The 12,982-nt window shown below is 36.9% G+C and overlaps 1 protein-coding gene across 1 annotated transcript; it reads right to left on the bottom strand.

Moving 5' to 3' along the window:
- Positions 1–345: 345 nt before the first annotated feature.
- On the bottom strand, positions 346–1,484 carry LOC100618753 (actin-related protein 2/3 complex subunit 1A-A-like). Its single transcript, XM_056826100.1, has one exon. The coding sequence runs from the start codon at positions 1,243–1,245 to the stop codon at positions 733–735; it is 513 nt and encodes a 170-aa protein (XP_056682078.1). The 5' UTR covers positions 1,246–1,484; the 3' UTR covers positions 346–732.
- Between the last annotated feature and the right edge of the window lie 11,498 nt (positions 1,485–12,982).

Genomic DNA, 12,982 nt, shown 5'->3' with positions numbered 1-12,982 from the left:
GCATAGCCTAAATTTATCTTTTTGCTATTTCTACTTATTGCTCCTAATTCTGTCAACTGGGACCAAGCAGAACAAAACTAACTCCTTTCATCAAAAGAATTATCTATGCCCCTTGATTCTGTTTCTGTGCCACAAATTCACTGTTAAATCCTAGAGATCTGCTTTCACTCCCACTACTCAACTGAAACCATTTTTTGAAAGTTATTAGTGACCTAATCACACTTCCTTTTCTCAATTCTTATTCTCCTTGTTACCTATAATATTTCATGCTGTTGGCCCTACCATTATTTTTTTTTTATTTTTCTAGCAGACAATTTACATTAAAAAACCCTTTAATTTAGTGTGACAAGTTCCCACAATAAACTACATAAAAGAGCAGTTTTGGTCAAGAATGGAATAAAATAGCCAATCAAAAAGACATCACTGCTGATTTTTTTTAAAACCAATATGACCACCATTATGTTTAAAAAAAAAACAAACAATAAAAAACATCTGCAAGGGGTATTTTCTCAGTGTTTAGCTTGTGGTAGGGTCTTTCCCATCTTCATGCAAATGCTAGAGTTGCATTCTGTTAAATGTCTGCCATTCTAGAGAATGGAAATACAGCTTCATATGATTCATAGCCCCTGAACCAAAGACTCCAAAGTCTTGAACCCAAATTGTCATAGCTCCATCAATGCCAGTGGTGCAAAATTTGTGGCAGTCTTGCTTGTCCACTTCATAAATAGACACTTAGGTGATACTGTTTTGGTGTAGTGTGTCTAGAGCAGTGTTGTGATCCTCGGTTGTGGCGCTCTTGTCCATGTTGCAGAAGTGTTCCATGGCAGAGACGTTGCACTGAATGCTCTGTTTTGGAATGTCTAATTTGGAGAGGATGGTCAAGGGGCCATGATCATCATAATTAAACAACATCTGGCAGCAGTCATGGCCAGCAACCACCATGCTATTCTCAGAGACAAACAACACACTCAGGAGTGGGAGGAACTCTGTTTTCAGCTGTGAAACCATCATGTTTTTAGAGGCATCAGCAACTGATAGAGTAGTATCATGGCTGATCGAAGCGAGGTGGTTCCCACTGGTAGAGAAACTGACCCTATGGACCCAACCACCACTTCCAATATGACCAAACTCTGACATCAGCTGATCAAAAGGCATCTTGGTACCCCATGGAGTACTGGCTGGTTTTTCATCAACTTCTTTAATGTAGGCAGAAAATACTCTGCATTCCAGCAGCCAGCAAAACATTGTTGGGGTGCCAGTACAAATTAAGGACAATAGAATGAATTGGCTTTTTTATGTTTTTGCTTACCCACCAGTCATTTTCAGACTCAAAGTAGCACACAGAATTCAGTCAAACTCCACTACCTATAGCAATTTATTCTCCAGGGGAGACCATTTCACAAAGATGGCTGCATGATTAATCCTCAAGATCACCAAGGTTGGCTTCCAGATTCCATCTTTCTGACTCCAGACATAGGTATTGAGGTCTGCCCCACAAGTGTAAAGGATAATTTTAACGTTGTGACTTAAAATCTAAATTTAATTGGTCGCCAGGGAAAATCCCAAAATAATAAAATGCCCAAGTCAGCTGGAAATTTTATGGTGATTTAATTGATATAGTGGAGGAGATTAAGAAGAAGAAAGAAAGAAAAGGAGTAGGATTTTCTCCAGGCAGGAAGATTAGGAGATCTAGAAAGTAAGATTTTGGAGTGTGAAGGAGGAAGGAATCAACCAGAACTCCAAAAGGGTTCAGCCAAGATGCCCGAACCTGAATCAGCTCAAAGGCAAACTCATGGCCAAACCCAGACAAATAACTGCTACCACTCCAAGATGTCGGAATGCCTAGCATGCTGCCAGCCAGAGTTGCCTCTCCAGGGAAAGAAGGTGAAGAGAGCCAGTAATGTGCCTTATATAGATGGTTTTACACCACTTTCATGGGTCTCATCTGTACCAATGATAGCTTAGCTTGACTTAGGACAGCCCAGGGGTCTGTCCACTGTTTTCTGCACATGTCTGTTGAAGGCCATTTTCTCAGATAATTAAATCTTTGAGTATGGAACAGACATTCCTGGCCTTGTTAAACTGAGTAGGGTGGAAAAATACAGAGTTCCCAAGACTTGATTCTGTTAAACCAAGTATCTCCATTGTTACTAATCAGAAAATAGCTAAATCAGATCTTCTAAAATATGGTCTGATTAGGGTGGAATAATTTTAAAGTTCACACAAGTTACAATGTGATTGCTCTTGGGAGCCTAATCAATACCTGTGATGTGTCCATTGTACTCCTTCAGTTCATGGGCTTTCATTCATTGGTTCCCATTCTTTTTATAGATGTGTACTTCATGATTATTAGGGCTGAGGGCAATGTGGGTATGATCTTAGTGTTTTCAAAATGGAAAAAGCTGGGATGGGGAGGGTGAGAACAGGTCCCAGAGCAGAGGATTCACAGACTTTGGTCTGTCAATGTGAATAAGTTCTGGTGGTCAGCAGGAGGAAACCCTACCATTATTTTTAGAAAGCATCCCCTGCTCAATACCTCCCCTTAACGCTGGGTATAGAACCTACCCTTTACATTTAGACATTGCCTGACAGAAAGCTATTCCAGATAGAGGCCCTTTATGGGGCAGAATACTCAAAAATCTGATCTCACATGTCTCCACTGATGTTTGTTCTCTTACTATAGGGTACATTGGTTCAAAGCAAAAGACAGATAACTGATTAGCAAAATGAATGACAAGAGTGACTCCCTTCATCCTCAGAAGTGCATAGAAGAGAATACTTATAGGGCATTTGTGAGTGAGAAACACCCCCTCTAGAGCTATCTAATAATAGCTGACATCATCACATTATTTCTTCTTTCTCTCCCATGAGTCTCCAAAGAATTGATGATGATCTCCATTGTCCCCTGCTGGTACTAAACCAAAATGCTTCTTCTTTCCCATAGGTGAATATACTTGCTATCTCTTTAGCCTCTTTTTGATGCAAAGCCCAATCAGCTAAGAATGTTTAGGTACTTTGAGAGTTTTATTTTTTTTTAACTGCTCTTTTTACCTTTTGCTACCTCAGGTTCTTTCAGTTAAGCTCTTATCTGAATTATAATTTGAATTTTATTTTAACTCTTTTCATACCACTGGATCTCCTTAACCTGGGTCCCCTTTAATCAATCTGGGAACTCTACTTAGCAAAACTGCAAAGGAACTGGGTAGAGTAAGAATGAAGAGGTTTCTTGTATGCTCTTCATTCTCAGTTGTTATCTAGTGGTTTGTCAGTCATGTCTGATTCTTTGTGATCCCTTAATGAGGTTTTCTTGGCAATGCTACTGGAGTGGTTTGCTATTTCCTTTTTTCAGATGAGGAATGGAAGCAAACTAATAAATTGGAGTGGGAGCCTGGGATCCCTTGGAGACCCCACATCACTAAAAGTATCCCAGGCCAAAGAGAGCACATGAGGAACTCCTCTGGGTCCCTGTACCCAGGAATGTGAGTAGCAGAAGAAAGCTGACCCAGGTGCAATTGAAGAGAGAACTGCATAAACAACAACTTTTATTATGAGGGTTTAGCATGGATATGTACCTTCTGTTTGCACCTCAAACATCTCCAAGATAAGCATTTCACCCACCTTTATGAGGAGGGTTTGAGCACTGATATGTTACAAGCAGTGTGTACTTTTGCTTGGACCCCAGATACCAAGACACCTTGCACAGTAATTCTACCTAATCCTCCTTGTTTGTCCCCTCCTCACCTTTTGCTCTGCTCACATAGTTCCTGTTTCTCTAAGGTATGAAAACTCTGAATCCCCTGTCCCCCAATTAGGCAACTTCTACCTGCACTCTGCCTCCCTGCCCTTCAACCTTTTCTCCTAATAAATTTCTTTATTTTCCAAGATTTGTTAAGAGTCTCATAACAAGACGTGTGAGCATCTCCTGAACCAAATGAGGACTGTTCCTCCCACAACAAAATAACTTTGCTCAAAATAATACATCAGATTTGAATTCAGGTCTTCCTGATTCCAGGCCCTGTGCCCCATGCCCCAGTAATGCCCCTCAATTCCATGCAGACCAACTCAGGAACTAGATGTAATGCCCCTCAATTCCATGCAGACCAACTCAGGAACTAGATTGAAAAGCAACTGCTGAAGCTGTTGCGGCTGGAAATCTATGTCTATGAGTAACCAAAGCTGCTCTTCTCCCTATTTATGATATTATACCATCCTGTTCTCCCACCTCCTTCCTCCCTTCATTTTTTAAAAAATTGCTCACCTTCTCTCTTCATATCACTTCTAAGACAGAGGAGTGGCAAGAACTAGGCAAACATGGTTCAATGACTTGCCCAGTGTCACATAGCTAGGAAGTGTCTGAGTCCAGATTTGAACAGAGGTCTTTCAGATTCTAGCCCTGGCACTCTATCCACTGTGCTATCCAAATTGACTCTTCCATTTTCATTGTTGCATCCTCCTGTTAACCTAAAAAACACAGAACTACTAAAACAGTTACAAAAGAACATGTCTTTAATCAGGAGAAGGGAGACTATACTTTTATGGTCACCCCCAGAGTCAAATACACACACAGAAACACCATGCAGAGCCACTGGCTCAGGGACTCTGGGAAAACCACCAATAATGGGCATTTTCACCGAATTAAAGACTTGTTTATACCTCGGGGAGTATAAACAAGAAGAAAGAACTAACTGGCTAGAGAGAAACATGGGAAATAGGATGTAGCTAGAGGTCAGAATACCAGGGGAAAGGCTAGATACAAGAAAAACTAAGAAGACCAAAAAGGTACTCAGTCCCATCCAGGGTGCTCAATGGGTGCTTGTTTATTGTTCATTCTGGGACCAGGGCCAGTCTGGTAGTTTCTTGAAGACATTGTTCTCAAGGTACAAAGGTAAATTTGGGTTTTATAAAAAAAAAAAAATTTGTCTGTCCAGCCACCTAAATGTGAGTAATTCCCAAAGTTTTAAAAATTCTGTAATTGACCCTTTTTTTAACCTTTTCTTTCTCTATTTCAATCCTCTGAGATCTTAGCCATTTTCTTAGGTTTATTGTCATTTGCAAATAAAACCAGATTAAAATATAACTGGAAAACACTTAATTAAATAAAATAAAAATACATTACAGCATAGATAATATTATGTATTGAAACAGCTAATATATGACCTCAAGACACCCCCTTGTATGAATTAGTGACCCTCATATCTATTTGAGTTTGACACCACTGGACTATTTGTAGTGGACACAATTTAATTTTGGAAACCATTAGAGATTATTTTATGAGATATCACAGGGGCAGGGAGATAAAAATGAATAGAGGGGAGAAAACATCAAATGGTATTGAATCCATTTCTGCTTTTTTATCAATGTTCCCTTGGCCAAATCACCCAGTTTCTGGACCTCATTTTCTTCATCTATCAAAGAGATGATTAGATTAAATGACTGTGATATGTCCTGATAACATGAGCTCGGTACCCCCAGAAACCCAGGCAAACTATTATCAGGAAAACTCCCTTTCTCCCTTACTTACATCCTCGTGAATCTGAGCCTAAAAACACCCAATGACCCCTCTAGGGTCCCGAGATGACAATCTTCCTTTGATCATCCTCTAGATTTAAGATGGACAGAGAGAAGCACCTCCAAGGCCACACCTCGATCCTATCAGACATCTTTGTTCCCTAAAACTAAGGAATCTTTATGTCCCCAGGCAGATGATCACCCCACCCAAATGCCTGGGTGACTAACACTCTCTGTTGTAAAAAGTATAAAATCCCCAGAACTGATGTTGTCTGGGGGAACAGCCTTTCCATTCATGCTGTCCTCCCAAGGAACTGCTCCCCATCTTGTTGTTCCACTTTGCTATCCTCCTGGCCATTCTCAACATTACTCCCTAAATTAATAAATTTCTCTTTTTTGTTTTTAAGCTAAGTTTTGGAGTCTTGCATCCTTACAAAAGGTATCCTTTCCGAACCCCAGGGATACACATCTGAACCCCATCACACTTAAATCTTAAAATCTTTGATTTTATGATTCAATTCATTCAATATGCCAATCCTAGATCAATTTTCTTTTGACTCCAAGAAGAAGCAGAGTCCTGAAAGTAAATGAGAGCTTTCCAAAGGATGGTGAGGCAAGGTAAAACAATGTTCTCAATGGATGAATGAATGTTAGAGACTAATAAAACAGAAAAATCAACATTGTTCCTTCCTGCCTAAACCTAGCAAAATTCCCAAGTTCCGGATGGCAAGGTCATATGACGGAAGAAAGATATGAGTATATTTCTCAGACTGTGAGACTTTTTGATTGACACATTTTCTTCCTGATTTTGTGGTTTTCAGATGAATTCCCAAATTACTTTGGAAGTTGTTTTATTTATCTCCGAACTTCTGTTCATTTTAGATCTAAGTCTTAGAGGTAAGAACTTTGATTCCCCATTGATTTATTTCCTTTCTGAGCTTATAGAAAGTATAAAACATATACATATACATAAAAAATTTCCCAAACCAATAAGTGTGGTTTGAAGGACACTGGGTATGTAATTAATATAGAGTAATGATTTGGGATTTTGACTAGAAGATATAGGTTAAAATGTCTCCTCTAATATTTACTGCTAAGTGATCATGAACAGGTCACTTAACTCCTTGATACCTCAGACAACCCCTTAAGACTTAACTACTAAATTATGGAAGGGTTGCAGAAGGAATCACGTGTCCTTTTATTCATTTAGTAGGTAGAAAGGAAGGAAATGATTGCTTAGGATTTAAACTTGGATCTCTTAAAATAGTAATATCATCAATATAGCCCTTAACTATTTTTTAATTTTTATTAAATGATTTCAAAATGTCTTTTTTCATTGTCTCTAGTGTTCTCCTTTCCATTGAATCATTAGATATCATAGTATATGTTGTATACACATATACCTACATATATATATATACATATATATATATAATATTTATATGTATTTTATTTTTATATGTGCTTTGGAAAACACTAAATACAATACAAATAGAGGGTATTATTATTATTATTATTTGGAGATAACTACAAGTTTCTTAGATTGGCTTACCCAGGATAACAAATCTAATGCTCAGAGACTTAACTATATACTCCCATGTTCCATGACCTTTCCTGAGGTCATGAAATTAAGTTCTAAGAATTAACCTTCACTGTGTCACCCTGTGCAGAAATCTATGGGGCAGTTTTTCTCATGGAAACTTTCATTTACTGATGATTAAGGAGAGGATGTTGCAGTCATTTATTTAAGACTCTCAGACAGAATCACAAGGATATTGTAAACCCCAAGTGGTTGCTGAGTTGCCCATTCTGCTACACTGTCTCATATCATTATTCCTTCTTCCTGAGACACAGAAATTGTGTGTGAAACTTTTAGTTGTGGTCATTGTTGCAGTGACAACTTTAAATTGCTTCACTGCTCACCTTTTCTGAGACAGAAAATTCTATCATTTGAAAAATAAGTTGACTTGTCTTGTCTCATTTTGCTTTCAATGGAGGCACTTCCAAAACCTAAAGCAGAAATGCATTTGACCTTGAAAGCTTGTGTAAGAAAAATAACCTGTCTAAATGTTAGTTTTCACCTAAAATATTATATTATCAGGCTGCTCAATGGCACTGCTATAATCAAGAATCTGCCATCATTTATTTTTTTTTTAACTTCAAGTTTCAGGGTCTTACAACTACTTTGAAAAGTCAGCCCAAGGTAAAACTTGGCAGTACAAGGTCTTAATTCATGAAAAACATTTTAAAACAATTTTTAAAAAAGAGCTTTAATTGTCCATTTGAGTTGCTTTTCTGTGTAAGCCTTTGAAATGCTATCTAGTAGAGTTAAATATATGTGAATACTGTCATTAATTAATTAAACTTATGAGACAAGGCTCCTTAGAATTCATTTATCTACAACATAAAGTCATATCTCTGAGCTTAATGGTTTAAAGACAATGTTCCAGAAGGAAATGCCCCAAATTTAGCAAAATATTCCTAGCAGTAATTTTTGTAGTAGCAAAAAATAACGGCAACAAAATTATATTACAACACAATGAAAAACTGGAAACAAAGTCTATCAATTGGGGAATGGTTGATGAGATTGTGGAATAGGGATGGGATGGGATGGAATCATGGAATATAAGGAAAAATGAATGTAATGAATGTGAAGTAGTCAGAGAATCTCATGGGGACTAATAGAGTAAATAAGAACAGAAGAACAATATACACAAGAAATACAAAATGTAAATGAAAAGTCAGATTCTTTTTAATTACAGCAAATATTCCCTGTCCAAGAGAATTTGTTATGAAGGATACATAAAGAAGGAGATACATAAAGAGAAGAACTAGAATGCAAAATATGTTATATGCTGTTGAACATAGACTCCATGCCTATACCTACTAGTTTAGCTTAAATTTTAAAATTATTATTATAAGTGTAAAAATTAAATTTAGCCTCTAGTAATAAAAAATATTATATTTTATGAGGTTTATTAAGGATTATATGAAATCAAGGAATAAGAAAATACAAAATAAGAAAACCACATGCCTAGGGCTGATTAGCCCATTCACAGCTTACTTATTACATATTGCAATGGCTCAGTAGAGGAAGAGGCTGAGGTAGGTGTTACAGCCAATTTAAATACTAATTGTGATCTTGCCCAGGTGAAGACTCATGTGAGATTATAGAGAATTCTGGGAAATACCAAGGACTTCTGGGGATTGAAGTCTAGGGTTCAAATCTCCATTTTTACAGATCACCTTGTGATCATATTGGGAAACCAGTTTCCCCAAAAGGATCATGGAAACATAATCAACTTAAAGATTACAATAATTTGAGGAGAAGAGGGAATAAAACCCAAAACCAATGATTACTAGGCACATTGACAAAAAGCCAGTTAGGGGGAAGTCTACAAAACAAATGCATTCAAACCCCACACTCAAAGTTCATTCTTGACCTTTCTCGTGCAGCTTGTGGTCTGTAGAGGCATCTTCATGGTGTCTTCTCCAAACAGTTTAGTTTCTGGATTTGGAGAGGTAGCAGGTTTCTTAACCTAAAATTTCTCTCTCAAGGAATTTAAACTTTGCTATTTAAAATAATAATACATTTTACATTTTTACATATTCCCCCCCCTCAAGAGGGTGATTTAAAAACAAAGGGATCATTTAGGGATGTATGGCTGAGTTATGAGGTATATGAATCAATTGGCAAGAGAAATAAAAAACATCAAAAAAATCCAAATAAAAAAAGATAATTTCTGGATAAAATATAGACTATCAAAGTCTTATGTGTAAAAATTCCAAGTAAAGGAAAAATAAATCTATAACAGGTCCTTGAATCACGGCTCAATTAAAATGATATAAGCAATTAAGCATTTACCCAGTCAGTAGCCAGGAGTACAGAAAGTTGCCACATTATTAAAGACAGAGTAGGGACTAAATTATAGGAGCCAGGTAGGAGCCAAATTCTGGTACTATCTGTAAGTATTTTCAAGAAGAGTGTGGATACAAGGAAGGCCTACGTCTCAACCTTGATTATCACACTAGGTTCAAATCCTTTGTATTGGCTTAGAAGTGCATCTGGATTGGTTTCTTCTTTTTTTGACCTGTGCACTCTATTAGCACAATGCAGGTTTAGCTTTGTGCTTCTTTGGCCCTGTGCAATGGCTCTTTTTGTATTTTCTTGTTCTGGAATCAGACAGAATTATTAAGCAAAGTCCCATAATTTTTTAAAACAGTCAATGGCATCATTTTTATAGTCTCAAGCTTTTGGGGCATGCATTGACATTATAGCAAATGTATTTTAAACTTATATTACTGCTAAATCAAAATGTTAAAGAAAATCTTAATACTGGTGACATGTGTTTCAAATATAAAAAGGAGAGAAAAAAATAAAAAACTGAAATAACATATTGCACATGCAAGGAAATATAATAATAAAAGAGTTTTAAAATTCAAAAATATAGCTTATAATCATTGACACACTGTATCAGCTAAGGAAATATAGAATATAAGGTTTCTCACCAAAAATGAGATCCATTTCCTCTTCATATCTGACCATGATCCACTATGAGTGCAAGCAAATGATTTTTACCAAGTAACAGTTTTTTATAAAGAACAGTAGTTCAAAATATGTAGGTATCAATATCCCCAAAATTCTGAATAGCCCAATTAATTACAATAGTAAACAAAAACCACTATCATTTTTTTACATGAGTCTGCTGTATGACATTTAAAGAAAATGGATACTTGTCACAAGTTTTTCAGGTGTAGCAATGTTTCAACCATGGCAAACATATTTTTAAACAAAGTAAAACTTATTTGGGTCTAGAACATCATCAAGAAATCATTGCAAAAATGTGGCCAAGGAGTCTAGAAAAAAAAAACCAAAACTCTGTACTGTTAATGTTGGGTAAAGTGAGCTGAAGAGTTATAAATGAGAGATGCTCCTCTTTTGGGACTCATCCAGGGTTAGGGGTACCATGCCCTGGCATTAACTTCCCAGCTCCTTTGGTATGAGACTTGTGATGTCCCATCCATTCACATTTTTATAAATGTGGGAGGTGGGGATTATAATTGTATTCCACTTTAGCTACTAAAATGGACCTTATCAGAATTGTTGAAAAAAATAATAAAAATCATGTCTAAAAGACCCCTTAAAATAAAAATTTTCCAAAGGTTCTTATACAATTGTAACCAGTTCTGATGATATCCATCTATCCTCTATGTGACAATTTACAAATTCAAAGCAGAAAAAAAGCTGTTTTTATATTTGGGCTTATTCAATAATATTTGTTCAGAATAGTTATAGGGGAAAAGCAATAGAATATAACAGTAGTTAAAACCCAGTACTTTTTATAAAGAACAGTGTAACAGAATAGTTTTGAATACATTGATATATGAACTTAAAACCAACAAAATTCAATCTTAACCAAAACAATCAGTAAAATGAAATAAAATACAGAGGTTTTTATAAAACATTGGAGTCTGAAATGCCTTAAAATTATAACCTCCAGTCTCTTTAAAATTCGTTGTTTTTTTTTTGTTTGTTTCTTTGTTTTTATCCATTTAGATGCCTGTTGTCAGAAGGCAGAAGATTGGTATGGGGTAGGCAATGGGGTTCAGTGACTTGCCCAGGGTCACACAGCCAGGAAGTGTCACAGGCCAGAAAAGAACCCAGGACCTCCCATTTCTAGGCCTGGCTCTCAATCCTCTGAGCCACTGAGCTGCTCCCCCATAGAGAGGGTGAGTTTTAGGAATCTCAAATTTGGCCAAAGAGTTGCAGGGAGATGAATTTCTCTCCTGCATCTCAGGTGAGATAAATAAAAGGACCAGTGCACTCAAAAGATATCCTTTTAAATAAACCATGCTTGTAACTTCCTGTTTGGAAAAGTCTCTTCCTTCCTCTCATTGTCCCACACTGTGGTCCCTGTAGCCTAAGGAAGAACACTCCCATTTTTACCAGCTTGTAAGTCCTAAAGAAATTGGCGCAGCTACCAGCAGGCTGGGTCCTGGTGCTGGGCCTGAGGCAATGAGCAATCTGGGTTAGAGAATAGAGTTGCTGTGGCTGTGGCTGTGGCTGGGAGAGCGATCTGGGTCAAGCAGGTCCGAATTGCTGGAGTGCAGAAGCAGGCAGCAGGAGCCAGGCGGGCAGGGCTGGGACCAGGTGAGTGATCTGAATCAAGAAGGTCTGAAGTGGATGGCTGGACCGAGCTGAATCAAGAGGCTTTGCTAAAAAGCCTTGGAGAAACGTGGCTTAAAAAATTATCTAGGCTATCTTTAAAAAAAAAAATTGAGAAGTTGTCTTCCAATCTAGTGGTTGCCAAAACCGTAAAAATTAAATTTGGTCTCTAGTAATAAAAAATATTATATTTTATGAGGTTTATTAAGGATTATATGAAATCAAGGAATAAGAAAGTACAAAATAAGAAAACCACGTGCCTAGGGCTGATTAGCACATTCATAGCTTACTTACTACATATTGCAATGGCTGAGTGGAGGAAGAGGCCAAGGTAGGTGTTACAGCCAGTTTAAATACTAATTGTGGTCTCACCCAGGTGGAGACTCAGGTGAGATTATAGGGAATTCTGGGAAATACCAAGGACTTCTGGGGATTGAAGTCTAGGGTTCAAATCTCCATTTTTACATAAGGGAAGACTTTTGATGATATATAGAAAGAACATTTTAAGGGGAAATGACTGTTATAAAAAACAAAAGACATCTTTAATTTTTTAAATAACAAGCTGTCTCAAAATTGTTATACAATATCAAACATTTAGTGTCCAAGATTAGGTGTATTGGATGGTGTATTGTATTGGAAGTTACTACAGGTATGATGTTTGATCATTTATTTTATCTCTTGAATCTCAGATTCCTTCGCTATTAAATGAGGGAGTTAGAATAGAAAATCTATCAAATAGTTCTATACCTAAAATCCTATGGTCTTATTCTTGGACCGTTTAAATGGATAAGATGGAATCTCTGATTTCAAATCATAGTATAGTAGGATGTTTATGTATAATCTCAATACCAAGCTCTCCTAACCACAAATTTTATTGTGTAATTAATTCTATATACAATTTCTTCCTTAAATGATCATAAGCAGAGGCAGAGTTGGACTTTATATTATCCCTATGCCCTGAAGTTGCTGTTCATTCTTAAGTATAACTTAAGATGCTGATTTGGGATGGCATAAAGCTATTGATTATGAGGCCAAGTTCAAGGATTGTTTCTTTTCTGCAGAACTACTGTCAAGAAAAATGTCAGATTGGATTCTTTTTCTGATGATTCATGGACTGAATGTCTCATAAAATCAAAGGGACAAATGCATTTGTTGTGAGGGAATGTATTTACCTAATAAATAATCATGCTTGTTATACTTAGCCCAACATTTGCTTGCTTTTCATTTAGATCTTGCTTAATGCAGCAGTTCTCAAATATGATCTGGAGATCCCTGAGACTCTTTATGATAGGATTCAAGGTCAAAACT

The sequence above is a fragment of the Monodelphis domestica genome, chromosome 1, assembly GCF_027887165.1.
Source record: "Monodelphis domestica isolate mMonDom1 chromosome 1, mMonDom1.pri, whole genome shotgun sequence".
In the NCBI taxonomy this organism is placed as follows: domain Eukaryota; kingdom Metazoa; phylum Chordata; class Mammalia; order Didelphimorphia; family Didelphidae; genus Monodelphis; species Monodelphis domestica.
The sequence above is the reverse complement of the archived record's forward strand: the minus strand, read 5'-3'. Positions and strand labels throughout refer to the sequence as shown.

What these genes read in the sequence shown, in the direction of transcription:
- LOC100618753 (XM_056826100.1), bottom strand. Translation starts at nt 1,245, where the DNA reads ATGTTTTGCTGGCTGCTGGAATGCAGAGTATTTTCTGCCTACATTAAA.